Source organism: Camelus ferus, chromosome 6 (assembly GCF_009834535.1).
Source record: "Camelus ferus isolate YT-003-E chromosome 6, BCGSAC_Cfer_1.0, whole genome shotgun sequence".
Lineage (NCBI taxonomy): Eukaryota > Metazoa > Chordata > Mammalia > Artiodactyla > Camelidae > Camelus > Camelus ferus.
In genome coordinates, this window is record NC_045701.1 from 83,402,812 (window position 1) to 83,430,695 (window position 27,884).

Consider the following 27,884-nt stretch of genomic DNA (forward strand, 5'->3'; position numbering starts at 1 on the left):
GGTAAAGCAGATAGGGCTAATTTATACTAATATGTAGTTGACTGACAGCTCTTTCTCTTTGGGAAATAATTGCATTTTTAAAAGAACATGTTTGTAAAAGCTTCACTCTGGGCTTGTCAGAACGTCAGTTCAGTGACCATGTTAGAACAGAGTGAGTTGTGTAAATTTAAACATAAATGTAAAAGAAGTGGAGGAAAAAAACCAATATTGTGCTTGGTGCTGTGGGTCCTATGCATGTCTGTCTCCCTGAGCAGAAAGGAGTTCAGTGTAGTGATGAGGTGCTGACCACCTGGGTACATACCCCTACTTTGCCATTGCTGTGTGACTGTGGGTAGGTTACCTAACCTTTCTGTGTCCTATACTCAACTATTGCAGAAATTTCTGCAAAGCCTCAGGGATAATGTGTTCTTTGCCAGGTAGACCAGATAGATCAGTTAGCCTTACAGCTGAAAGTTGCATCTTCTCCAGAGAAATGACAGGATCTAAAATGGGGTTTTGCTGCTGTTTGTGTTTGTAACAAAGAGGTAAAAGTGAACGTTCAAGTGGGAGCTTTTTCATCAGCACCTGAGTGATCAAGACAGTGAACCAGCAATTATTTAGTACAGACCTCACTTCAGTGGTTTCCAGCATTAAGGATTGGTTACAGCATTAGAATCAGTTTGCCGAGGGATCAGATACAGTGAAGGTAGAGGAAGATGGAGAGGGGTGTGTGTGTGTGTGTGTGTGTGTGTGTTGGGGGTAGGGGGCTAGACTTGTTCCTAGTGTGGATTCAAACAGAAATGATTTCCAATGAGCAAACGTGCTGGATTGCCGTGGGATGCTCATATGGGAGGTGTGTGCTTGTTGTTGCTGCAAGAGTATGTGTTTTGTTTTGCACCCACGAGGGGGGATGAGTCAGGATGGAAGGAAAAAGAGGGGTGATTAAATTGACCTGGGATTAGAATCTATTCTTGTATTTGTTGTGGTTAAATTGAGTCTTCTGGGTTTATTTGTTTAAGGAAGTGGCTTCCTTCATTATTTACTTGGGTATCCCAGAATAGTAAGCAGAAAGTGCAGCTAAAGCTTTCCTATCTCTGCAGGCTTGTGAGTTTATGTTATGGAAGCTTTCTAGGTGGGCTCATGTTTTAAGATGAGCTCTGTGAGGCATGAGCCAAGGTGGAGAAACTCCAGGCGTTGGAGCCAGGCCAGTCTGGCTTAGGATGAGTTCTGGCTTTCCTGCTTACAGGCTGGATGGCCTTAGGCAACTGTTGGCCTTTCTGAGCCTCAGTTTTCTCATCTACCAAATGGGGATAATAAGACCTACCCTTCAGATGGTAATTAGGATTAAGTAAAATAATAATTTACCAATGTTGATGCCTTTACTTCTCTGGTGGGGGTGGACCGCCATTGTTTGACCTCGTCCCTTGTCCTGGAGCAGCTTAATCTATACCTGCTCTCCCAACAGGGAGCTTCCCCATGGGAAACTTAGGGCAGATTGATGTATGCCTTTTCCTCCTGTGAGAATGTGGGGGACTTTGATTCCAGTACATGTGAATTACAAGGCATTATCGTCAGGACTAAACAGAGCATCCTAGGGGCTGGAGTTTTCTGAGAAAAGAAGCTGCAGGAAAGGACATCTGGCCTGAGGACCACATGGCTGAGTCTTTGGGGTGAAGGGGGTGAACCGAGCGTGAGTGGGGCTTTGGCTGGGCTTTCTGTAGACCGAGGTGGGGCTGGGTCAGGACAGCTTATAGAAAACAGCTCCCCAGCCAATTCTGAATAAAGTTCAGTCTCCTTGGGCCTTTCCCTTATCGGCCAGGGTCACTAAGACACGAAGAGGTCCAGCAAGCTGACGTCAGCAACTCCAGGTTCTAAGAGGAGGCGATGTTGAGCAACTGGCTGGAGGAATGGGCCTGGGGTAAGGGCTGGGTCAGGAGGCGCGGTGGGTGCTGGCGCTGTTTCCCAGGGAGCCTGTTTTCTGCAGAGCTGAACAAGCCTAGAAGCCCTGTGAGGCTGTTAGGCACAGAGATGGAGGAGTTGCTCGGGAGCAGGGGATAGAAAATGCAAATACTTTAAATACTTTCATTATTGGGAGCTCTGCAGCTGCCGCTGACCTTCTGTCTTTCTAGTTGGAGCATGTTGGGTTTTGGAACTTTTTATTGAATGCTAGCCTACAGGGAGATGGACTTAGAACACATTTCCCCAAACTGTACCCATGTCACCAGCACCAGGTCAAGAAACAAAACATCCCCAGCTCCAGAAGGCGCCGGCATCCCTTCCAGTTACCCCAGCCTCCTTGGCTGTCCGAAGCCCGTGCTGTGTGCTGGGCCCTCTTCCCCACGGTTACATGGGCCACTTTGCTCCATGTTCGGAACAAGCCGAAGAGGTAGGGACTAACATCATGCCTGCTTCACGGATGGGAGACGTAGACCTAGCAAGTTAAGGACCTTGCCCAAGGCCCCAGCACTAGTAAGTGGTGGACAAGAATTTGAAGGCAGTGAAAGGTTCACGTTGCCCACGAGGCCTCTGGGTGGAGGTGGAGGACATGGCACCAAGAGGTACTGTATTTCAAACTGAGAAAACAGAATGACCAAAAATGACTGCGAATTTAGTCATTTGATTAATAAAATATAAATGCATCTACAGACAAACTTCTAGACATTCTTCTGTTTGCACATGTGCCCTTCGTGTTCACTCAGCGAGTGTGGGCTGGAGCCCCCCACAGGCGAACTCTGAGCATCCCCCTCAGATGCAGACGCACCTCTCTCGTCCAGCTCTCTCATTACAGATAAGGAAGGTGGGTCCCAGAGAGCAGTGACTCCTCAAAGATCACGCATTTGGAGAGGCTCAGGACTGGGGCTCAGACCTCTAGAGATAAATAAGATGGATGCAAATGCTTTGGACTAGGCCGTTTATCAAATAATCCTTTGGGATGGGCACTTTGTCTCACACAATTCTGAGGTCAAGGCCTCTGCCCTTCTGGGTTGCAGTCTAATAGCAGCTGGATGAGTTAGGACTTTGGTTGGAAGAGATGAAGACCCTGTATAGGGGCCCTGGAAAGTCACAGCCTGCCCTTTACCACTTTCAGGTTTAGCAGAAAGAAAGCTGCTCCTTCCCCCAAATTCCTGGGATTGACTCTGATTGGTCCATTTACCTATCTCTGAGCCAACCTTGCCCTGGGGAGGGACTAGCCCCACTCACATCATACAGACAGGGGAGTGGGCATTCCCCCAAGGAGAACCGGCAAAAACAATAGATGTCAGCTCTCTTGACCGCTCCAGGACTCTTGAGTCCCTGGCTCTGGTATAATCCAGCCCTCTCTGAAGCAGGCTGATTCACATTTGAGCCAGGCAGGTCTGTCCCCTTGGGTACCAGGTGCGTGGCCACAGCCCACAAGACTTACTGACCCATACCCTCTCCATATTGTCACCCATCTATATTCACAGCATCACGATACCCTCTCATCACTCTAATTAGAAACCACAGGTGCATCCTTCCTCCCCTCCCTTGGCCCTCCATCCTGCAGCTCAGGTGGCCACAGCATTTGTGCATCTGTCCCTTCCTCTCCACCCTCAAGGTACTCGGGCAGCTTCCGCCCGAGGCCCCTGTTTCCCACCCTCACCTCTCCACCACCCTGAATGACATTTCTAAAACAAGAGTCAGCAAATTCCAGCCCGTGAGCCAAATCCAGTTCCTGGCCTGTTGGTAGATGGCTCACAAGCTAAAAATGGCTTCTACATTTTTAAATGGCTGGAAAAGCATGCTAAAGAGTGATAGTTTGTGACACATGAAAATTATGTGAAATTCAAGTTGCAGTGAACATAAATAAAGTTTTATTGGAATGCAGCCATGCCCATTTGTTGATATATCATATGTGGCTGCTTTCACACTGCAAAGGCACAGCTGAGTAGTTGCGACAGGGACCATATGGCACCCTGAAGGCTGAAAAACCCACTATCTGGCCCTTATGGAAATAAGTTCCCAATTGTTGGTTTAAAGGACTCTAATCCTGTCATTCCCATGCTCAGAAATCTTCTGGTGCTCTCTGGTGTCGTGGGGACAGAGCTGGGGTTCTCACCCTGGCACTCAGGTCCTCTGATCCTTTCCAGTATCCCTTCCCATTGTCACCTCCCCTACCTCCCAGAGCCTCTGCAAGCAGACTACACGGAAGTCCTGTTCTCCCGGGGTCCCTCCTTCCTGCCTCAGCATCCAGTTCGTTCCTTTGCCTAGAAAGCCTCCCTCCTCCTTCCTGGGGGATTCCAGGAAATCCTTCAGAGCCCAGCTCTCTCGTCTCCCACTTCTCCCTGAGTCATCTTTTCTGAGTTGGAGTTAATTGTTCCTTCTTCTGTATTCCACTAAAGCTCTGTGTAAGCCTCTCCCTGTGGCATTTGTCTCATTACCATCACCATCCGCTACACATCTGCTTCCCCCTCTCTGGTCGATTGCAAACCCTGCCAGGTTTATCCCTACTCCCTCTCGGCCCCCCGCACAGATCCTCTGGGTAGATGGTACACACTTGGTGTTTGTCAGAAGGAATGAGAGTCCGAGTCTGGTCTGGAAGCAGCTTCTGTTCAGGGACAGACTCTAGTTGTGTGGGAAGACAAGTGTTGGAGAGCTGCGGCTGGCAGAAGAAAGGAGACTAAGACAGAACAGGGATTTGAGTTGACTCAATGAGACTTTAAGCGGGGAGAGGGGAGAACAGAGTTTTCTGGCATGTTCCTAGCCACCCAGTTTGGCTCTGTGAGGGAGGAGGACCTGTGCTTAGCAGCGTGTGGACTTGTAGACACACCGTGCGTGAGAGACAGAGAGCGGGCAGGTCTTGGTTACAAGGAGGCAGAGTGAGGCAGGCATCAGTGTTCAGTGGACAAAGAGCAGCCACCATTTTATTGTGTTTTATTCCCTCAACCAGTGTTTCTCCACCCAGACACTATTGGCATTTGGGACTGTATTACTTTTTGTTTTGCTTAAAGTTGTGTCATTTTGTTTTGCTTGTTTCCTTGGCTGTGCAAAAGCTTATAAGTTTAATTAGGTCCCATTTGTTTATTTTTGCTTTTATTTCTCTTGCCTGGGTAGACTGCCCTAGGAGAACATTGCTAAGATTTATGTCAGAGAATGTTTTGCCTATGTTTTCTTCTATTGTCTTCGCTTATGTTTAAGTCTTTAAGCCATTTTGAATTTATTTTTGTGTATGGTGTGAGGGAGTGTTCTAACTTCATTGATTTACATGCAGCTGTATGGATATTCCTCAAAAGACTAAAACTAGGCTTATCATATGATCCAGCAATCCTGTACCTGGACATATATTCAGAGGGAACCTTAAGTCAAAAAGATGCATACACCCCAGTGTTCATAGCAACACTATTTACAATGGCCAAGACATGGAAGCAACTGAAATGCCCATCGACAGATGACTGGATAAAGAAGTTGTATATTTTATATAATGGAATACTACTCCATTTGGAATACTATGGAATACTACTCCATAAAAAAGAATAAAATAATGCCATTTGCAGCAACATGGATGGAATTGGAGATAATCATTCTAAGTGAAGTAGGCCAGAAAGAGAAAGAAAAATACCATATAATATTGCTTATATGTGGAATCTGAAAAAAGACAAATGAACTTATTTACAAAACAAACAGACCGACAGACATAGAAAACAAGTTTATGGTTCCTGGAGGGGAATAGGGTGGGAAGGGATAAATTGGGAGTTTGAGATTTGCAGATGCTAACTAATATATATATAATAGATACAAGTTTATACTGTATGGCACAGGGAACTACATTCAGTATCTTGTAGTAACTTATGGTGAAAAAATATGAAAATGAACGTATGTATGTTCGTGTATGACTGAAGCATTATGCTGTACATCAGAAATTGACAAGACATTGTAAACTGACTACTTCAATAAAAATATATATATACAAAAAAAAAATCATCAGAACTGAGGACAGAACTGAAGTTTCTGGACTCTCAATCCGGTGCCCATTGCCCGAGCTTCTAACTGCCTCATAAATCTTAATTTTGTTGCTGTTTTTTAAGAAGGAGGCTGGGCCTGAGAAAACTCCCAAGGGGAGAAAAGGTTCAGGGGGATCATCTTATAGTTAGTTCTATGATTCGATGACTCTCCTGTTTATAACTGATAACCTCCTCAAACCTCACAGTGCTTTGTGGAAACCCAGGAGCTCAGTAATTTTCCACAAGCTCACAAAGGAAAGCCAAGAATAAAACTCCAGCCCCTAGTGACTCCTCATTGGAAATGTTTCTGACAGAAGCCAAGGATGAGAGTAGGCATAGGACTTAGGAAGTATTAGGCAGACTTTTCTGTTCTTCTGAGATCTTAGGAAAGAGGGGTTGTCTGTCTAAATTACAACCATCAGTCAGTGGATGCCGGTTTAGTTAAACACCTACAATATGAGACCCCCTGGAAATCCATCAAGCCTGCCAGTTTCTTCTTTTCTGCTTGAACCTTGCCTCACCCTGTCAGTTGAGCACCAGTAGTTAGATGGTCTCATTAAAACTGTGAACAGTGACAAGGACCACTGAGGGACGGCCTGAGAGCCGTGTGGAAGAGGGGAGGCTGCTGCTTCCTTCTCAGGAAGAGCTCAGTGAACCTTCCTAAGTGTAACTGATGAGCTCAGACCCTGTTTGTACTAAATCCTGACCTGAGACTTCTTGCCTTGAGGCTGTGCAGAGGGCCAGCAGGGGATTAAGTCTGGGAAGAGAGGCAGGGTTATATGCCAAGGAGAATGCTGACCAAACAGGGAAGCCCTGGGGTGGTGGATGGGGACACAGGGTAGGACGTAAGAGTGCTGAGGTGGGTGACCCTGACCCACAGTTGTGGGTTATCAAGGGGTGTTAGCAGCCCATCAGATCTCTCCGCCAGCCTGGCCCCTTGGTCTCCTGGTTTGGCCCCATCTGGGGCAGGAACGTCTCTGTACTTAGAATGCTTGGGACATAGTACGCCCTGTGTATATATGTATCTGCTATTTATGCTTTATACATAAAGCAGGTCATGCTAAGAAAAGTCAGTGCATATTCTTCCAAATAGAAATGGTTTATCCTGCTAATTACTGTCCTTTTGGTAATTCAGTAGTGCTGTGTGGTGCCCATCGGTGAGTGGCTCACAGTTGGATTGCTGTGTCACGGTCAGGAATCTTGGTTAGTGATTCACTCCAGATGTTTTGTGTGCTTTCCTGCCAAATGCTCTCGCTGGATGCCATCTGGTAGAGGTGTGGGGGCAAGACTGGGATGAACAGGTTGTCCCCACGGCACTCTGAGAGGGCTCAAGCCAGTGCTGGAGAAAGACATGGAGATGCAGTAAAGCTTCTTCCTGTTGTGGCAACAAACAAAGGCCACCCTTTGAGAACAAATCCCCGATTCTTACTCAGAGTTTACTGCAAGGGAGTCGGCCACCATCTCTTGTGTTTGGCAGAGACTTAAAAGGCAGGTAGGGGAGTGGTACAGCTTTATAGTGGGGGGAAAACAAGGACTTCATTTTGTCCTGATGGAGGTTGCTGGCCTGGGGGAGCTGGAGGTGGCCAACTAGATGCAGGGTATTTTATGCTATTGGTTGAGGGGGGTGTATTCGTTCCCTAGGGCTGTCGTAGCAAATTAGCACAAACTAGGTGACTTAAAACCTCAGAAATTTGTTCTCTCAGTTCTGGAGGCCAGACTCTGCAGTCAGCAGACGTATCAGCAGGGTTGGTTCCTCCTGGAGACTCTGATAATCCTTTCCTTGTCTCTGTCCTGGCTTCGGGTGGCTGCTGGCAATCCTTGGCATCCCTTGGCTTGTGGACGCATCACTCCTGCTTGGTTGTCACATGGCCGCCTTCTCTCTGTCTCTGTATGTTCTCTCCTCTTCTCATGAGGATACCCGTCACTGGATTCACAGCTCGCTCTAATCCAGCTTGACCTCATTTTAACTTAACAACCTCTGCAGAGACCTCGTGTTGTGGACTGAATCACGTTCCCGCAAAATCCACATGTTGAAGCCTAGCCCCCAAAGTGATGGTATTAGGGAGATCATTAAGGTTAAATGAGGGCGTAAGGGTGGGGCCCTTATCTAATAGAACTGGTGTCCTTATAAGAAGAGAAAGAGACAGCAGAAGTGCGCGCACACAGGAAGGAAAGGCCATGTGCGGACGTGACAAGGCAGACGTCCTCCAGCCAGGGAGAGCGCTCCCGCCGGAAACCAGCCCTGCCAACGCCTTCATCTTGAACTTCCAGCCTCCAGAACTGTGAGAAAATACACTTCTGTTGTGTAAGCCCCAGTCTGTGGTATTTCGTTATGGCAGCCCGAGCAGACGAACGCACGTTCTTTCCAAATAAGATTAAATTCTAAAGCTCCTGGTGGACATGAATGTCGGGGAGGGCCCCATTGCAGGGGGCATATCTAGCTTTCTCTGGCTGGTCTTGAGTTGGAAATTGGGACAAACAGTAGGGAGGCTGGCCCTCACTGACCATGTCCCGACCGTCTGGGCATTACGGTGGCTTGTGGGCCATTTGTGGTTGGGCTTCCTGGACTGACTGCTGCAGAGGACGTGGGTCCGAGTTCTGTTGTCCTGGAGGGCCTGGCCATTGTCCGTGTGTATGTTCAGGCTGCTGTCCTGCTGCTAACCAGCTGTGATGCTGAGGAAAGCCCTTGGCCTGTCTGGACTTCAGTGTTCTTTCTCCCTCTGAAGATGGGAGGTTAAGTGGTTCTCAGTGGGCAGGACAAGGATGCTCAGCATCAGGGCAGGGAGAGAGGTGGTGATGGCAAGGATGCCTTAGAAAATGTTCCCTTGGTGATTTTGGTAAGCCTGTGCCCCCTGCTGGGTGGAGACCAGCTGGGCCACGTTGCATCTGGAGCCTCTTTCGGCCTTAAATTCCACAGCGAGTTCTGGAGAGAGCCATTCGTCTGCTGGAGCTGCCAATTATATTTTTATTTTTCTGTGGCGCTTAATCTCCTTTGGAATGTACTGAAAGAGAGAGAGGATTTTAAACTCATTTTCATGCTGGTTAAGCCAGTGATTTAATCTAATTATTTTTGCTCCTATTTGGGACGTGAGGGTGATGCTATAAAACCTAGATACTCCAACTGTTGCCCATGAAAGGTATAACATTCTTAGCAACATTATCTTAAACCATACAATTGGGGAGAAAAATCGCAACTCTTTTTTGTTTTTGGTTGCTGGCACTTGGTGGTTTCTAAAACACAGAAGTCGAAATGATAGAAATTTGAAGTTATTTAAATGACACCCTAGCCTTCCTGTCTAGCTTTCATAGTTTCAGAATAAACATCAGGGCTTAGAATATGGGGCTATTTTTAACCAGGGTGGAAGGGCAAAAGAGAATGGCATGTTTTGAGGCAATTTTTATTTTCCTATTTGAAAAATTCAATTCATAGTTTCTGTTCCTTAAAGAGAATCGACTAAATGGAAAGGTTTAAGGAAGACCAAAATCTAATGGAGGCGTATCTCCACCGAACACTTTCCATCTGGGAAGGTCAGCATCCAAGCAGCAGCTTGGGAAGCCAGGAGCTGAGAAAGGAGGACTAGTCACACCATCTCCCAGACATCCTTCTGGGCAGAGCTCATCCTAGCAGCCTCCTAGATTTGTGTCAGAAGGGAGGTGGAAGGCCAGATACTCATTCACTCAACAGATGTTTCCTGAACGCCTATCCCGTGCCAGGACCTAGCGGCTCCCAGACTTGACGAGGGCAGCCAGAGCAGAGCGAGCGTGGTAGGGAAGATGACAGGACAAGACTGGAGAAATTGTCCTTGACAGAGTTCTGGGCATTTATCCCAAAGAGTAGTTGAAAGCCCCTGAGGAGTTCTAAGCCGTAAGTGCACATGGAAAAGCTTGTCTGGCTGCCATTGGAAAACAGAAAGGAGCAGATTGAGAACAGACATGGGGAGATCAGGTAGGAGGCTGGTGCTGCGGTCCAGCGAGAGGATGCAGGCGGGGAGGCGGGGAGGCGGGGAGGCGGAAGGACTGGAGAGCTGTTTTGGAAGTAAGATTGTGAAGGATTGGCTAGAAGAGGGCAGAGTACTTTCAGTGCAGGAAATAGAAGCCACGCTCAGTATTTTCCACAGAAAGAAATTGAAGTCAGGAAATTGGGTACTTAGAAAATTGCTGGAAGAGCTAAAGGAGCAGGAATTGGACGTGGAATGTTCAAATTCAAGAACATCTTGTGTGGGAGTAAGAAAGTGGATGCTGTTGTCAGGAGAACCTTTGCATACTTTGGCCTCCAGCGCGGCTGCCTCTTCTCTGCCCTCTGAGTCCTCCAGGCCAGCAGAACCCACTCCTCCTTCAGAGCCCTGGCTACAAGTTGGTCCAGACTCCACAGAAAAGAGGTAGGGCCAGTATGTGGGAAAACGCAGTGCACAGCCTGCACACCGGTACCTAGTGTCCTCGACAGGAAAGTTCATGGAAGGAAGTTAAAAAGGATGCTGAGTGCCAGGTGGCCTGTCCACTCATCACACAGTATGAAGGAGGAGGAGGTTGTCCAGGACAGCACCAGACCAGCATGGAGTGTGGGCCACTCGCTGGGGACAGGTTCAATGTACTTATAAGATGGCCAGGGAGTAATGTCCCATTGGCCAATGGGTATGTTAGGTCTTGAGCTCAGGAAAGATTGAGGTTTGGGACAAGTCTGCAGAGATTAGAAAGTCAAAGCCAGATGACCTGGGAAGAAGAGGACTCAGGGCAAAACCCCCAGCATTCAGTGTCCCACAGAGGAGGGGGCCCTCTAAAGGAGACTGGGCCAGTGAGGAGAGTGTGGGGTCAGAGGACCTTAGAACATTGTAGGAAGGTGGATTCACACAACAACGTGGGTGAATCTTAATTCATTTTGCTGAATGAAGCCAGACTAAAAGGCTGTATGTCCTGTGTTTCCATGGGTATGATGTTCAGGAAAAGGCAAGCTGTAGGGGAAGGAGACATCTCATTGGTTGCCAGAGTTTGAGGAGGGTTTGACCACAAAAAGGCTGCACAAGGAATTTTGGGGTGATGGAAACACTGTGCCTCAGAGGTGTTGAGAATGCATAGAAGCATGCACCACAAAGAATGAATTTTACTGTATGTAAGATGGATGGATGGGCAGGTAGATAGATAATACATACATTCATTCATACACATGTTCATTCATCCCTAAATAGGAAGTGGTCAGTTTTATTACATGTTTAATAAATGTTTAATGTTTAATTAAATGTTTAATAAATATTAAATGTTTAATAAATAAGGGAGGTCAAGGAGGATGAGTGACAGATTTCTCCTGGGTCCGTGGAGTAACGGGCTAGAACTCTATATGGGTGTTTCCTGGGCTGTAAGCATCACTGACCTAAGAGTTGCCACTTGCGTTCCTTCTTTCCAGAGCACGACTTCTTGCCATGGCCCTTAGAGCTTCCAGGAATGCAGAGCCTGCTCCTTGGGTAGAGGAGACCTTAGTCCTGAGATGTACCCCTCTTGTAGGTAAAATGCTCAGATGAAAAGAGCCTGGTATCAGTTGGGCTCCCAGCCTGGGTTCTTCTCTCACCTGTGCCAAACTGGGTGTGTGACTATAGGTGAATCCTTTGGCCCCTCAGGACCTCCATTTCCTCATCAATAAAATGGGAATAACCGTCTTCTCCACACTGGCATGGCAGATTAAAGGACTTTGAAAAGTCAGTAACGCAGCCTTCGAAACTGGACATGGGCACCACTCTCTCCGAGGGCTTGCTGCCTACCCCGCTTCCCCCACGTCAGTAGCCCCCTGGCTCCTCACCATCACAGCAAGCTTCTCACTGTCTGTCGGTCAGTTGTGCACTTGTCTGACCCCCAGCAGCCCCTTAAGGGCACATCCTCAAGGCTCGGCCCCAAGCCTAGTGCCTGGCACATAGTAAATGCTCGAGAAGTATGTAATTGACTTGTACTCATTCAGGATCAGGGTGTTGACCATCCTGATAACCTACCGCTTTCTGAATCATTTTGGTTTTCTCTGAAAGTCCAATCACCCTCCTAGATGAAGAGCTGCCAGGCGTGAGGATGTATCAGGACCTCATCCACCCGCTTCCAGAGAGTCCAACGCCTGCTGAGTGGGTATGCAGTAAACACCTGTTGAACAAATTAATACATTTTGGGAACCAGCAGCAATGTTGGCTGAAGGTATAGAGCCTTGAAAGGGCAACAGGAATGAAGGGTTTATGAAATATTACGGCATCACTCATGTAACCTCATGTGTCAACAAAAAAGGTCAAGTGTGCCCCAGGGGTCTGACTTCTAAGATGTCAGAGAACTTGGTAGCTGGTGATGGGGGAGGGGGGCGGGGGGGGCAGATGCTTTTGTCCCCAGGGACCTTATGGTTTCCCTTTCAATGTTCAGGAAGGCAACTAGCAGGAAAGACCTTCCCACCCCCATTCTCCCTGCCCCCCACACAGTGGAGTTGGGTGCAGACTGATCCACAGGAAAAATCCTAAAACAGGGCTGGGGAGGCTGCCGGCTCGCTGACTGCTTTACCTCCCTCGCTCCTCCCCCACCCCCTCTGGGTATGGTGGGTACTGGAATCATCTCTGGTTTCCTGAGCTCAGCTCCACCTGCAGACACATCTCTTCCCTCTCCCTGCACTCACCACTCTCCCGATTTCTGCGGCTTAAAGGCTTACGCATGACCTCAAAAGCTGCTTGTGTGCGCCCTGTTGATTTCTCCCTTCTCCCTGGTGGGGATTTGAGCAGACAGGGCTGGCTCGGCCCCTCGCAGACATGCAAGCATCACGGCCTTGAACATGGCCGGGAGCTCCTAATCCCAGCATGCCTGAGAGAGATGAAGAAGGTTTTCTCAGGAGGCTGAGATGGAACTGCACCAGCATTCAGGTCCTAATGTGGCCAGTATCATCGTGCTCGCTTTTTCCCCACGAGGCTGGTTTCCTCTTCTCTTTTGCTTTCACAGAGCAGGTCCCTGGAACAGTGGGGACAGATTGGGTATGGAGGGAGGACTCTGTAAGTTAAGGATCCTCAGAGTGACGTAGCCTAGCTGGGCTAAGTGCTTGTGCGTGCATTCTCTGTATCACTTAATCCTTACGGCAGCCTGGTGGGCAGGTTCTGCAGCATCCCCACTTACAGGTGAGGTCACAGCCCAGAGGTGTTAAACAACTTGCCCAGGTCATGCAGGTAACAAATAAGAGACTTCTGAAACCTAAGTTACCTGCTTCTAAAGACAATGCCCTCGGCAGCTGTGTAGGCTGCCTGCAGTTTAAAATTGTTTCTGTTGATGACAATGGTGGGAGGGACAGAGTTCTTGCTGCACATGTGTCGTGGTCTGTACCCCCCCTCCCCCAGATGCCAACTTCCAGAGGATTTGACTCCTGCACTGGGGAGTGCACTGGTCCCAGCTGCCAGCTGCCAGCTGCCAACTGGGGAGGGCGGGGTAGCCATCTGCCTGTTTGCAGCCTTTGGTATCCACGCCAGGTCATGCCACACACAGTGACAATGACGTTTCACCACCTCGCGTGGCAGCAAATTGCCCCTGAAGAAGTAGCAGGACAAGATGTTAATGACTCGGTTGGGGTACCGCGGGTTCATGGGCAGTTGAATCAGGATTGCAACTCAAGTCTTCCGTCTCCCAGTGCAGCACGGTTCCCATCCAACTTAGAGGTGGCCCTTAGCCTGAAAGAGGGACTCAGGGTCCTCCACTGAGTTCTGGCTTATATGGTCCCTGAACCCATCCCTCCCCTGCTGAGTATCTTCTGGAAAGCAGGGACATTTGTGGCTGCAGTGCCTGCCTAATGGGTTCAGGGTGTGTCCAGAAGACTTGTAGGTACAGAGGGTGATGATGGGTCATTAGCAGCTGGTGGCTCTGCTGGTTCCTCTGTCTCTGCTGGCAAAGCGAAGGGTATTCGCTCCCCTCCGCAGCCTTGTGGCATATTCCTGGGGACACAGAGCAAGGTGCTGTGTCTAGCCCAGCAGAAGTCTGTCCCTACCAAGGACAAAGCCATTTATAACCCACGTCCCTCGCTGCAGGAGCCCAGCTGATATGTCCTTATAGCAGAAAGGCAGCATTACTTGATTCTAATTTTCCAAGAATTCCCTGCATTGGGTAAATTACCAGCTTTCAAATCACTGGTTTGGAGAATCAAAGACTGCCTTGAATTTTCATGGCAGAAGTGTCTACTTGATCTGCCGTGAAATATCCCAGACAGTTACATTTTTCCTGGAAACAAGATTCTGGACACAGGAATGCTGAGTTTCTCCCTTTTTAGTTCTCCATCTCGGAGCCACCAGACCTTGAAGCAGACCCATGCCCTTGAACTGACAGAGCAATTCTATTAAAGAAGGTTGATTACAGGAAAAGAAAGTAAAAGAATCTATATTTCATTATATGCTGCTTGTTTTAAAGTGGGAACATTTTCTGGGTGTTTGGGGAGCTAATGTTTTTTGGTCTTGTTGGAAGAATCTAATCATAAAAAATGGAAAACTTTTTTTCTGTTTTAAGGGAGAAATCATCACTTTCAGAGCTTAGAGCCAAGTTATATTTACAGACAAGGGATTTTTTTTTTCCCTGGAAGTTCATTTATACACATTTATCAAGTGCTCACTGTGAGCCAAGTAGCATTCTAGGTATTTAAGGGGTTTGCAAGGGTAACGAAGGCACTCTAACAGGATGAGAAGATGCAGGTGGTTGTTTTTGTTAGTATTTTAGCATTGTTTATTCAACTGACTGTTAAGGTCTATTAAGAACCTACTGTGTGCCAGACCTGGCCAGGGCAGTGTGCATTCTTGCCTTCTTGAAACTTCTAGTCCAGCTGAGGTGATGACCAGTGATGAGGACATGGGGGCATGGCAGTGTCTGACAGAGGACTTGTAGGAATGACATTCACAAAATCCTTACCTGCTGGTCATCTCAAATGGGAGGTGGGAAGGAATTATTCCTCCATTAAATGTGAATATTCTGAGGCCCAAGAAGTGTTGCTCAGACCACTTGAGGGTGTCAGGGAGGGTACCTGAACTCCGAGTGTTTGATTCCCAAAGCAGGGGGCTCTGCACCTCATGGGGCTGCCCCCACCTTCCAGGACGATGAGAACCCAGAACAGGATTGGTGGTCCCCACCTCACAGGGGCTTTCTCGGTGCCAAAGGAGGGCCGGTGACATGGTACTCAATGACCCAAGATGCCACTATGCCAATGGAGACACACCTGGTGCCTGAGGGGCCCAGGGGACAGAGGGACAAGCTTAGCCTCAGATCCCCCTCCAAAGTTTACCTCAAGCCTCACCTCCATATAGATCATTTCCCCTGCTCTGCGCGGCTCTTGTTTAAAAAAAAAAGTGCTCAAGTGGTGGGCAGATTTTTCTAGTGCCATCCTGGGCACTGCCATCCCTGACCCTGCCACTGTCACTTGTCCTCTCTGGGATCTCTGCTTCCCCACCTGGAGTGACAGATCCACCGTGAGAGAAGGGGCTGACGGGTCTGGGACCAGCTGGCAGGGCTTTGCAGGAGAATGCCTATCCTGAGCGCTGAAATGACTCAGTGGGAGCAATGAACCCTCCCCTCTTCTCTTCATGGAGCCTGCTTCTCAGCTGGGTCTTGGCGATGGCAAGAGGAGAGTATTCCAGAGTCCTGGGAGGGCTGATTGAAGCTCACCGCAACCTTTAAGGGTAAGGCACATTATTAAAATGTCTCACTGTTTTACTGGTGAGGAAACTGAAGGACAAAGAGGTAAAGGAATGTCCCTGTCGATGCAGCCTGTAAATATTAGAGCTGAAAACTGAACTTGGCCATGTGACCTTGGGGCCTGCCCTCCCCGGGGGGTAAAGCCGTCTCCAGCCTCAACCTGATCGCGTTTGTAACACATCCCAGTGTATGTTGGAGCCACTTGGGAAACTGCTGCGAATGTGATTGGAGGCCTTTGACAAAGCAAGGAACCACCCCCCTGATTTTCTCTTTGGTGTCTTTTGACCATTTTATACTTTTTTTTGGTAACAACTTTATTGAGATGTAATTCACCTATTTAAAGTATACAATTTAGTGGCTCTTAATATATTCGGAATTGTACAAGCATCACCACGATTTTAAACTTTTTCATTACCCCAGAAAGAAACCCGGTACCTCTCAGCTGTCATCCCCCGTACCTTCCAGCAGTAGGCAACCGCTGATCTACCTCCGCCTCAATAGATTTGCCTGTTCTAAACATTTTGTACTAATGGAATCACACAACATGTGGTCTTTTGTGATGGGCTGCTTTCACTGAGCAAAATGTTTTCAAGCTCCGTCTACATTGTAACATGTATCGGTACTTCACCTCTTTCTATTGCCAAATAATATTCCATTTGTGTGGCTAAATCATGTTTTATTTATCCATTCCTCAGTTGATAATGTTTGGGTTATTTCCACATCTTAATTTTTTATGAATATTACTACTATGGACATTCGTGTCCAGGTTTTGTGTGGACATATGTTTTCATTTCTCTTGGGTGGGTACTTGGGAGTGGAATTGCTGGGTTATATGGTAACTCCGTGTTTAACCTTTTGAGGAACTGCCAGACTGTTTTCCAACTTGACTGCACCATTTTGCATTCCCACTAGTCATGTATGAGGGTTCCAGTATTTCCACATCCTTGTCAACACTTACTTGTGTTTTTTGTTTATAACATCCTAGTGGGTATGAAGTGTTTCTTTTTTTTTTTTTTCAATTGCAAGGGATATGCAAAACACAATCAACTCTAAGGTACTAGACTCTCTGGATAAACATTGCATCCAGCAATGTTTTCCTAAGAGTGCAGGTCTGCCCTGGACTGAGGAGAAGCAGCTGGCCTTCTCCCCAGGCAGTCTAACATGGGGGGGCTCCACAGTTCCCTGGCTGACCCCCAGGTCTCAGGTGATGCTCGTGGGTAACTAACACCCTGCTGTGTCCTCTTATCTTTCAGCCATTCACGAGTTCCCCGCAGACCTGTTCTCCAATCAGGAGCGACAGCATGGAGCCGTCCTGCTGCACATCCTCGGTGTAAGTGGTCCTCTCGGGATGGGACGTCCCTAAACTTCAGGCAGGGGAAGCCTGTCTTCAGAGCACAGCATGTCAAAGGTCCTGTCCAAGCCTTGTAGGAGCTCTGTGAGAACAGATTCTGGACGCATTTTAACCACAAGGAAATGAAGTCTTAAGAATATGAAGTGGCTTGCTCAGTGTTATATAGTGAGTGGCCCCAGAACCAAGTCAAGGATTCAAGTCTTCTTGTGCCTCCTTTACCGCTTTTATAAAATAGGCGTGACGGCATCTTTCCTAGATGGGTAAAGACGAGTGAATGTGGGTCAAGTCCATCGGACATCGCATGACACAGGATAAGTGCTCCATCCCTGCTTGCTAGCATGGGTCCCATGACCTCACCCCCATTTTACCACCTTGACATAACTGCACTTGCTTCTTCCCAAACTTCCCTCGGTGTTAGATGAGCCCTGATGACCAGTGGTGGAGTTCAGATAGCAATTCAAGAAGGCGTAGTGGGCGGCTCCAGCCTAAACTACAGGTCAAAGTCACTCTTCTCTGTAGGCAAACTAGAGCCTGCAGCTACTGCCTGCACTTGTAAATAAAGTTTTATCAGAACACAGCTATTCTCATGCATTTCTACGTCATCTGTGGCTATTTTTGTGCGTCAGTGGCAGAGCTGAGTGGTAGTGAAGGAGACTCCGTGGTCCACAAAGCCACAAAAATTTACCGTCTCTTTGTAGAAAAAGTTTGCCAGCCCTGTTGTCTGGTGCGGGGAAATAAAGGTGTCCAGGGTTTGCTTTTCTGTGCTGGATCAACCATAGCACATGTTCCTCCTGATCAGGTTCCCCAACCACCCAGCACCATCCGCTTACATATTTAAACCCAACCAAGTATCTGTCTTTGCGAGAGACAATTGAGCAAGTGAAGGCTGGGATTCTCATAGGTGGTAGCCGCCGGAGAATAATGAATGAGTGACGTTTTAATTAACAGGGTAAGCCATTAGTGAAAATGAAGGTTTAGGCAGATTTTGAGTGACAGGCCTATGTATTATTTCTGTAATAATTACTATCTTCCCAGTGTCTCTGGCTTTCCCATGCCCTCCCCTTTCACTAAGGGGGTGTGGGTTTGGCAAATTAGTCCCGCAGTTCTGTCCCCCTGCCTCATGAAAGTCTTGGCGTTGCTACGACAAAGCCTTTTTTCCTGAACCTGAGAGGACCTCAGGAATTTTGCAGGAACCCACACCCTCCATATTTGTGTCTCTTTGCTTCCTCCCAAAAGATAATGAATCATATCCAAGGACAGCCACGCCTGGACTTCAATAGACGTCTGCCTTGGATGCTTTGGTCACAGCTGATAGATCTTCCACTTTATTTAATCACGATTAATTGTTCAGTTGTCAGAACATCACACTGTTTTAGCTGAAGCAGCCCAGCCTTTCCCTCTTTTGCGAACAGGGCATTTACATCACTTTTTCTTTGAAGAAGGAAATGGCTTCCCCCCCAGTGCTTGGGGTAAAATCCCATCTCCTTTCTGCGGGTCCTGGTCCTTGCCTCTCCCTCCAACCTCACATTCTCCATTTTCTACCTTATTCTCACTCTGTTCTACCGGCACCAGTGACCTTACTGTTCCTCAGATTCATCAAATAGGCCCCTGCCTCAGGACCTTTGCACTTATTGTTTCCTGGGAGTTATACTTTATTTGCCTATTTGTCCCCCATTAAGGTAAGTTATAAGAGGCAGAGGCTTTTCCTGGCATCGTCACCACATACCCCTAATGGCTTGAACAGTACCTGGCACATAAGACCAGCTCAGTAAAGCTGTCTTGGGTAGACAGGTCAGGGAGGGGTTCTGTAGTAAAACAATCTAAAAACCACTGATCTGTTCTTAACTCTGTCATCAAACAGATGAGGAAACTAAGACCTGGAGACGTGACTTATCCAAAGTCACAAGGCAGGTAATTCCCAGGATCAGCCCTGGAATCTGAACTCTGTCCTATGAGCCTCCCAGTGTAAATGGCTTGTATGTTATAACCTGGGCCAACATCAAGTAGTGTCGCAGGAAATGCTGGGTCTCAAGTCGCCGTCTGTTTTGGCAGGGGGTGGGCCGTTGATAATAAGGAAATGATGCCTTTGCTAAAACTAAAGAGGGGAAACCAGGAGGATGATTAAACTCTTAAAATGGTGATTTCAGATGCTTTCCTCTTGGCCCTTAAGGTTAGGATCTTGCCTTTTGAGGGTGTAACCCTGGTGCTGGAGAGAGAGCTGCTTCTTTAAGAAGAGAGGAAGGGACACAGGCCCGAGTTTTTGTCCCCTCTGCTGCTCAGCAAGTTATTTCTCTTGTTAGGGCCTCAGTTTCCCCATCTGTCTGGGGGGAATTGAGAAAACACATCTCAGTGGTGCTGGAATTTTCTTCCGTACCTCCGTCCCTTCACCTGGCCTCTGCCCTAGCGGGCTGGTTTGGCGCGTGATGGGTGCCTGGCCGTGCCCGGCGGTGGCAGGTGTGTGGGCTGACGCTGTCTCCCGTTTCATTCACAGGCTCTGTACATGTTCTACGCCTTGGCCATAGTATGTGATGACTTCTTTGTTCCGTCTCTAGAGAAGATCTGCGAGGTACGTGAGAGGGGCCTGGGGATGAACAACACGTGGCACGTCAGTACCAGGCCAGACGGGGCTGGGGTGGGGAGCACCCTGGAGGTGAAGGTTGTCAGCCCAAGCGCTTGCCGCCATCATGGCAAAGCCTCGTCCGAACCCCCCAAATTAGAGTTAGAGGGGTGGCGTCCTGTCCCAGAGCTTGGCAGAAGAAAAGGCTCCCCACTTGAAATCGTTACCCACGGCCTCTGGCTTTAATGCTGGCATGGGTAGTTGAATCAAACCTGGTTAGTTAGGGAGCGTTTGCCCAAACCAGGTGCAGGGGGCAGGTACCAGGGGGGCTCGGGGTGCCGAGCTGCACCTGCAGGGAAGACGCTCCATCCTAACCTTTGCAGCCTGACATTTTCTCCTTTTAATTGTTCTGTCAATTTTTCACTTCTTTCTCCTCGTGTACAAGACTCCAATCTTTCTCTTTACTCTGACTCTTGGCTTCTGGCCAAGGAAGGAAAACGACCTCTGTTTTCAGCACCTGCTGTGGGCAGGCTGCGCTGGGCATCAGCACACTTTATCTGCATGCAGTCTCCCAGCTGTCTGAGGACATGTTGCTGTTGGGACGTTTGCAGCTGGGGACACAGGTTGTTGGGAATCAGCGCTTCCCCACTGCTTTGTCCCCTGCTGAGCACACAGTAGGACTGGCTGCTTTTGACCTGGGTATTCTAAATAGTGAATGACCTGGCCAAAGTGTGCAAAGGCCTTTCCCTCCCCTGCCCACCCCTGTCCCCACCCTTCCCCCCACCCAGATCGAGACATGTGCTTACCATCATCAAGACACTTGTGAGAGAGAGAAATGAGCCAGAGAAAGAGCATAAGGAACAGAATCAGGAAATGACTGCTGGGGTGTCAGGGCAGGAGGCTCAGCCCAGGGGCAGGTCCCCGGAGTGGCGGGCTGAGGGTATAGCGGTTACTACAGGCAGCTGGCAGCCTGTCGCTACTTCAGAGGAAGCCCTGGGGGAAAACAGTCAGCTGGTCCTTACAGAATGTGCATCCCAGGCACCCATCATTGTAAGAGCTTGGATGTCACGGCCACAGAGTTGGGACCCCTCCCTGCCTCGGGTTGACAGAAACCCATGGGAAATGGGTGACTGAAGGCACAAGACCACATACGGTGGAGGTGCCCTGCAGGGTTGCCTGCCTCCCTAAAAACAGAGGTGGGTGAGGGTGATGATCCTGGCAAGATGGATGGAAGGGGCTCTGGGAGAGCTATCCAAGGACTCAGAAGCCTAAAGGAGGGAGGAAGAGGTTCTTTTGAAGGGAAACCCAGGAGCATTTCCTGGAGGAGATGACATTTGGTCCAGGTGTTGGAAGTGAGAAGGATTTCCACAGGCAGAGCAGAAGGGGAAGGGCATTCCAGAGGGAAGGAATGACAAAGGCAGGGCGAAGGCAGGACAGGATGTAGCATGGTTTGGATTCTGCAGGAAGCTATTGGATGTGCTTTGATAGCTGAACCTCTTCCATGACACCTCTTTGGCAAGGTCAGGTGACCAGGCTTCTGTCTGGGGTCAGTGTTGTGCCCCCATTTTCCATCAAGCCCTGAGCTCCAACCCTTCTGTAGTAAGCTCTATGGGGAGGTTGTGCTGGCCCGGGGATTCCAAAGTGCCCGACGTACTTTGGGAGGCGGGGTGGGAGCTGGAGGAGGCTGAGCCCTGCCCTCAGCCAGCCTGCCCAGAGGCCTTCTGAGACCCACAGGTGGGCGCCTTCAAATTGGCATTCAGGTGGACCCAGAATCTCCATGGTTTCCCCAAGCATTCAAAGCTTCCAGCACCACATTCCAGATCAGAGGATGGGCCTCTGTCTCAGTGAGCAGCCAGGTATCAGCCCTGCCACTGAGAAGGCCTTCTGGGTGGAGGAGGCAGGCTGTGTGTCCCCCAAGGCCTCTGAGTCCCACAACCCTGACATGTGGAGGTCGGCATGGTACCCAAGGTCTGTGTGGGCACCAGATGTGATGGACTCTAGACTGGTGGAATTCTCACTGAGCACCAGGCCCTGTTCTAAGCACTGGGGATCCAAAGATGAAAAAGACCAAACCTGCCCTCATCATCCAGCAAGGAAGGCAAATGAATGGACCTCAGACCCTCACTGTGTGGTTTGTGTTTCAGCAGTGGAGGACCAAACACTGTGCCTGTCCCAGGGCAGCACCTGGCTCAGGGTGGCCGCTTAGAAAGGCTTTATCAAGGAGACATTGTTTAAAAGCTCAGAGAATGAACAGAAGTTAACCAATGAGGAGAGAAGATGGGATTCTGGGTTGGTGTCCGGCAGAGTGGAGGAGGGCATGCGCTCAAAGTGCAGGGAGGGGAGGCTGCCAGCTGAGGAGCCTGGCTCTGGCCACGGTGCTGCTCCCCTAACCTCTTCCTGGCTACCGAGTGTCCAGCTCATGTGTCCACCACCCCTACATCAGAGCCTGAGGGGCTGCGGTCACTTCTGTTTCAGAAACTCCATCTCAGTGAAGATGTGGCTGGAGCTACCTTCATGGCTGCAGGAAGCTCGACGCCAGAACTGTTTGCCTCTGTTATTGGTATGAAATCCCAACAGTGAGGGCATTTGTCAGCTCTGAGCCTCAGTTTTCTCATCTGTAAAATGGTAGAAATGGAGAGATAGAAAGTGAATTAGTGGTTCCCTGGGGCATGGATGGAGTGAGGTACTAAGAGGTATGGATTTCCTTCTGGGGTGATGAAAACATTCTAAAACTAGATTGTGGTGAGCATCGTATAGTTCTGTGACTATACCAAAAAACGCTGAAATGATATTTTAACTGGGTGAACTTTATGGCATGTAAATTACATCTCAATAAGGCTGTTTTAAAAAATGGAGTGAAAGAAGACAAACCCCTAAATAAATAGACAGATAGATAGATAGATAGATAGATAGATAGATAGATAGATAAAGCTGTTTGAAAAAAAAAGGGAAGATTGGAGTAGCCGATCCCTGAGGGCACTTCCACCTCCGGTTTTGCCATTCTCACCAGCATCGTAGGTGTTTTCTGATGGTAAGAATAAATTCCCTCTGTTCATGGGTGAGGGGGCACAGGCTTAGAGCCAGCCAGGCAGGCCTGGGCTTTGCAGATGACGATTTGTGCCTTTTTCTTTCCAGGTGTATTCATCACCCACGGAGATGTGGGGGTTGGGACCATCGTGGGCTCTGCTGTGTTCAATATCCTGTGTATCATTGGCGTTTGTGGGTTATTTGCAGGGCAGGTCAGTGGTTTCTCTCTCCTTATGAAATGACACAGGGACAGGGTGGGGAGACCCAAGGCCCAGCCTTGGCCTTGTGCATAACTCCCTATGGCTTTGAGACGTGGCTTTCCCTCTGAGCCCTTTTCCTCGCATGTAACAGTGGTGTCCGATGTTCCCTCCACCCCTGGCACTTGGGGGGCTCTGAGAGCAAGAAGTATATCAGCTGCCTGCCAGTCCGAGGGGGACCATTCATTAAACAGCTTAAATGTTTAAAAGGAGCCTCCTCTAACCTTGACCCTGAGCTAGACTCTGGAAATAATCAGGGCCTGCCTAGGGCCTCCCCGCAGGGAGCTTCCCCGTGAAGCTGGCTTGTTGCTGATACCCCGTCGCATATTCCTGGTCCTCAGAGCCACAGGGGGACATTAGACTTGACCTCAGAGAGTCGAGGTCATGGGTAGGCTTTGCCTGGCCAAGGGATGTAGAGGTACGGCATCTAGTCACCCCCAGAAGGTTCCAGCGTGGGTGGGGGAGAGTGAGTGCATCTGGCCTCCCCTTGACACCTGGCTTCTGCTGGGAAACATGCCATGTGGTCACCGTGGAGAAACAAGGGGCAGCTTTGCCGTCAGTTACGCATGATGTTCTGTTACAATGAAGAGCACAGGGTGGCCTTGGGCAGCCAGGCAAGGTGGGGATCTGGTGGCGCAGTTACAATGAGCTCCGTGGGCATGTCTCTGCACCTGCAGGATTTGGAGGTGGTGGGAGCCCCCAGCTATGTCCCCCTGCCCTGCTCTCCGTCTCCCGGGCCAATAAACACTGAAGGCCCTTTGCTCGGCAGGTGGTCCGTCTGACGTGGTGGGCCGTGTGCCGAGACTCCGTGTACTACACCCTCTCTGTCATCGTGCTCATTGCCGTGAGTTACCCCCTCCCCCTCCCCTGTGAAGGCACCGGGCCCCTGCCCACCCCTGTCCCTGGCACTGTAACCAGAGAACCCACGGCATCCCCACCCTGGGGTGTGCTGGCCACTGACTGCAGTCACACTGACAATCCCCTGCCACAGTGCCCCCCTTTCCCAACAACCTCACACCTGACGCTTTGGTTATTGAGTGCATCCACGGAACACCTTGAGGGCAAAAAGGCCTTGGAAAAACTAAAGCAGGTGTCATGCGCCTCATGCATTTAGGTTCAAACACGTGCTCATCAGAGGCCCTTCAGAGCCTCACTCAGAGCCTGTTTGCTAGGAGCAGAGTTTGTGGTTTCCCAGCCCACTGGGGAGCAGTCAGAGAGGCCAGCTGGGAGCAAGGCTGGGGGCAGAAGAGGAGCCAAACCAGGGATCCCTGGGGCCCGTTAGTTTGGGGGGGTATTATCCCTGTGGCCCCTCAGAGGGCTGGGGGGACCTCATGGCACATGACAATGACAGCAGTGAAGTCCGTGACACATGTTACTGCCGAGGACCATGTCATCCACAGGGGAGTGGTTTCCATCCAAAAGGAGCTCTAAAGTGGTGGCGTGAGGGCAGGTCGTATTCAATGAGGGCAGATGCAAGTGGCATGCCCACGTTCTAGGGTATGGATGGTCCCTAGAGCGACAGTTCTCAACCTTACAAGATCTAGAACCAACTGGGGATGAGAGTCACGACCCTTGTATTAGTTATCTGCTGCTGTGTAACAACTTTCCCTTAACACTCAGCAGCTTAAAACAGCAAACATTCATTGCTGTCATTGTCTATGGATCAAAATCTGGGAGTGGCTTCACTGAGCCCTCTGGCTCAGGTCTCTCACAGGTATCATCCAGGTGTAGTTATCTCTGGGCTCCCTGCACGAGGACCTGCTTTCAGGACCCCTTGCGCAGCTGCGGGCAGGCCTCAGGCTGTTCCATGGTGCAGCTCACAGAATGGCAACTGGTTTCCCTCCGACCGAGGGTGAGGAGGCACCGAGATGGAAGCCATGGTCTGTTTGTGACCAAATCTTGGAAGTGACAACCCAGCACTTTTGCCATATTCTGTTAGGAGCAGATCCCCAAGTCCAGGCCACATACACAAGCGGAGCATGAACATCAGGCTAGGGGCTCGCTGGGGCATCTGAGAGCACTCACCACACCCCTAAAAATGGAAGTTATAGATAAAACAGTTTACCTACACACAATGTTAAAAAATACATAGACTGTACTATAAAGGACAGATGAAAGTAGTTTATAACAGAAGAATGTATCTTCCAGTGTGTAAATGTTTTGGCACAAAGGTGCTAGAACACAGGATGATGTCATCCGTTGTCCCCATATAGAAAAATCTGTGAGGCCAACGACTACCAGCGCAGACTGAGGTGTGCTGGGCTGGCATGTAAACCCTGTGAGTGGTGCCCACATTGATGATGTCATTTCCCCAAATTATCAATGACTCCTGATAAAATCTTAAACAGCCGAGTACAGTTGTCTCTCAATTTGCGTGACAGTTCACTCACTAGAAAATTAAGCATTTATTAAAACCATGGGAAAATACTTTGATTTGTAAAATGGAGTTAAGTTTGAGGCTCAGATTTTTTTTTTTTTTTTTGCTTGCCTAAATATTTAGCAGGAGATATTTAAAGTGTGTGACAAATATAGAAAAACTCCTCCGTTAGAACCGTTTCACATGTTCTAGGCTGGCCAGCACCCCTGGCCTTCACCTCCTCTAAATGCCAGTAGCCCTCCATTGGGTTATAAAAACTGAAACCATCCCCATAAATGTCCCCCAAGTTCCCCAGGGGGTGGCACCAGGTTCCCTCTGTTGAATGCCTCTTCCTCAGAGCCTGGATTTTGGGGAGCCTCACAGTGATGCCCGGCCAGGATGGCCCTCTCCGAAGTGGCTTCCCAAAGCAAGATCCTATGTGTGACACCTGCCGTGGCAGCCAGGAGACGGGTGTAATGGGCCCAAGTCAGACAACAGCCCCCTGGCCTCTCCTGCAATCCTGTGTAGGGACCTTGGTGTCTCTAAGATCAGATTGGTGGGCACCTTCACCTTCCAGTGCACACCAGGCCTGGCTGGGGCAGTCACAGGGGTCCTCCCCTGGACCACAGCAGCACCTGACATCTTTGTCCCCTTTGGAAGATGCAAGTTGGGGTTGTTAGGCAACATTGGCGCCCTCTTGGGAAGCCATGGCATCCCCACCACCACCCCTGGCCTCCCTTCAAATGGTACAAGTGGGTCCCTTACCCTCAGAGTTTTCAAAAGTGTTACTATTTTTAAGAAAACACACCTTCCTCCCTACACATCCCCACCCCCACACATAGGTACGAGAGATAGACAGACAGACAGATATAGATAGACATACATATGTATCTACATACACACAGAGACAGGTGCCTTTTCAGTTTTTAAGATCCTTGGTTTCTGCAGCTCTTCCATTAATGAGGACAGACCCCCGCCAGTTGGACCCCGTGGGTACTTGGACTTTCACGAAGCACAAGCCATTTCTCTCGGGAGCCCCACCCCAGCCCTCACACTGCATCATGTGCTGACCGAGGTTTCCACCAAGGAAAGGTCACTGTTTACATTTGAGAAACAGACACGGAGACAGGAGCCCAGCTTTCTGTGAAACACGTAACAAGCCAGTATGTGTCGGCTTGAGGTGCTTAGGGATCTGGGTTGGTTCTGCTTTTGGAATAAATCTGTCCCCCTGCCCTTTGTTTCTTTTGCCTTCTAGTTCATATACGACGAGGAAATTGTGTGGTAAGTTTTTAAAGTTTGTTTCTCGTTGTCCCTTTTTTGTTAGTATCCTTGCTTTGCTTGTTGGGTTCGTTGAAGCTTTTTAAAAATTATTTTTACAAACATGAGCTTGTGAACTTGTGAAAGTAAAAAGGGTATCGTTCTAAACAATTATGCCTTTGTTTATCCTTTCAAAGTGACAAAGATTGTTTTTGTTAATATTCTTGCCCTGCCAGATATCAGGATATATTCTAAAGCTAAAATAATGAAGACAGTGTGGTGTTTTGCCCAGGGATAAGCAGAGGCCACTGTGGCTATGGAACCAAGGGCCCAGTAATGGGCCCAGTTCTGGGCTGGGGGACATGGCAGGCATCATGACAGGGCAGTGAGTCAGGGAGGGGGGTCTCAGATGCTGCTGGGACAACTAGGAATCCATATAGAATAAAGTAACATCAGATCCCTCCCTCACACCTTATACAAGACTAAGTTCTAGATGAATTAAAGATCTTGCTATAAAAAGCAAAACTAAAATAGTTAAGAATAAAATACAGGGACTCATCCTTATGACTTTGAGGGAGGAGATGATTGCTTAATCTACATAAAACACAAATTTCTAAAGACAAGGTTGATACTTCCACCCTAACTTAGAGGGCATAAATGTGTCTTACATTCACGAGCTATGAAAATGTTCTCTTCGTTGGGAGTGATTCAGATCTGCATCATGTATGTGATTATTTATGGGCATATATTCAGGAAGGCCTGATGTGAGTGCTGTGTGCTGGGGACCCAGAGCGACCTGGCTCTGGGTCCTGACCCCCCATGTCAGTCAGAAAGCCTCTCCACTCTGGGGCTCCTTTTCCTCATCTATAGATGGAGTTTTGGGGAGATGGCAGGGTCAGATCATCTACAACTCTCTTTGCGGCTCTGCTGGGCCACAAGCTCTGTCAGCAGAGGAGAGCCCCCCCAAAGGACTGTAGCTCATGCCGGGCACATAGTAGGTCTTCAGTACACACTTGTCAGATGACCAAACTAAGCCATGTTTAAATTAGGATTCCCCAAAGTCTTATGTTCTGAGCTGGGAAAAAAAAAAATCCCATCACATGTGGGGTTGGATGCTACATCTGCAGGAGGGTAGTCAGTGCAGCCCAGAAAGACCCCCGCCCTACCCTGCCGCACCCCCACATTCAGCCCAGGAGGCTCCTGGGCCTGGCCTGTCTCATCAGGCAGTTCTTAGGGCCCCCTTCCCACCTGCGCACACAGCTTCTCTGGTCCATGGCCAGAATCCCGTGTGACCAGAGGGCCTCTTAGGATCAAATCTGCCTGACTCCAGGCCCCTCCCTTCCTTGAATCTGGGATGAGGTGACCCTGGCCCCTCCTTTTTCTAGGTAGACAGGGGAACTCCTCCCGAGTCCTACAGGCTCCCTGTAGTTGAGAAGGACCCACCCTCAGCCTTCTCTCTCGTTACCAAGTGGGC

General features: G+C 49.0%; 1 protein-coding gene across 1 annotated transcript in view; it reads left to right on the forward strand.

Moving 5' to 3' along the window:
- Positions 1-27,884, forward strand: part of SLC24A4 (solute carrier family 24 member 4) — a 152,266-nt gene that overhangs the window by 78,551 nt on the left and 45,831 nt on the right. The window contains exons 3-8 of the mRNA XM_006184187.3: positions 16,859-16,935; positions 19,448-19,522; positions 21,989-22,073; positions 22,649-22,752; positions 23,567-23,641; positions 26,409-26,434. Of these exons, the coding sequence (XP_006184249.1) occupies positions 16,859-16,935; positions 19,448-19,522; positions 21,989-22,073; positions 22,649-22,752; positions 23,567-23,641; positions 26,409-26,434 (442 nt within the window). The remainder of the gene's footprint in view (positions 1-16,858; positions 16,936-19,447; positions 19,523-21,988; positions 22,074-22,648; positions 22,753-23,566; positions 23,642-26,408; positions 26,435-27,884) is intronic.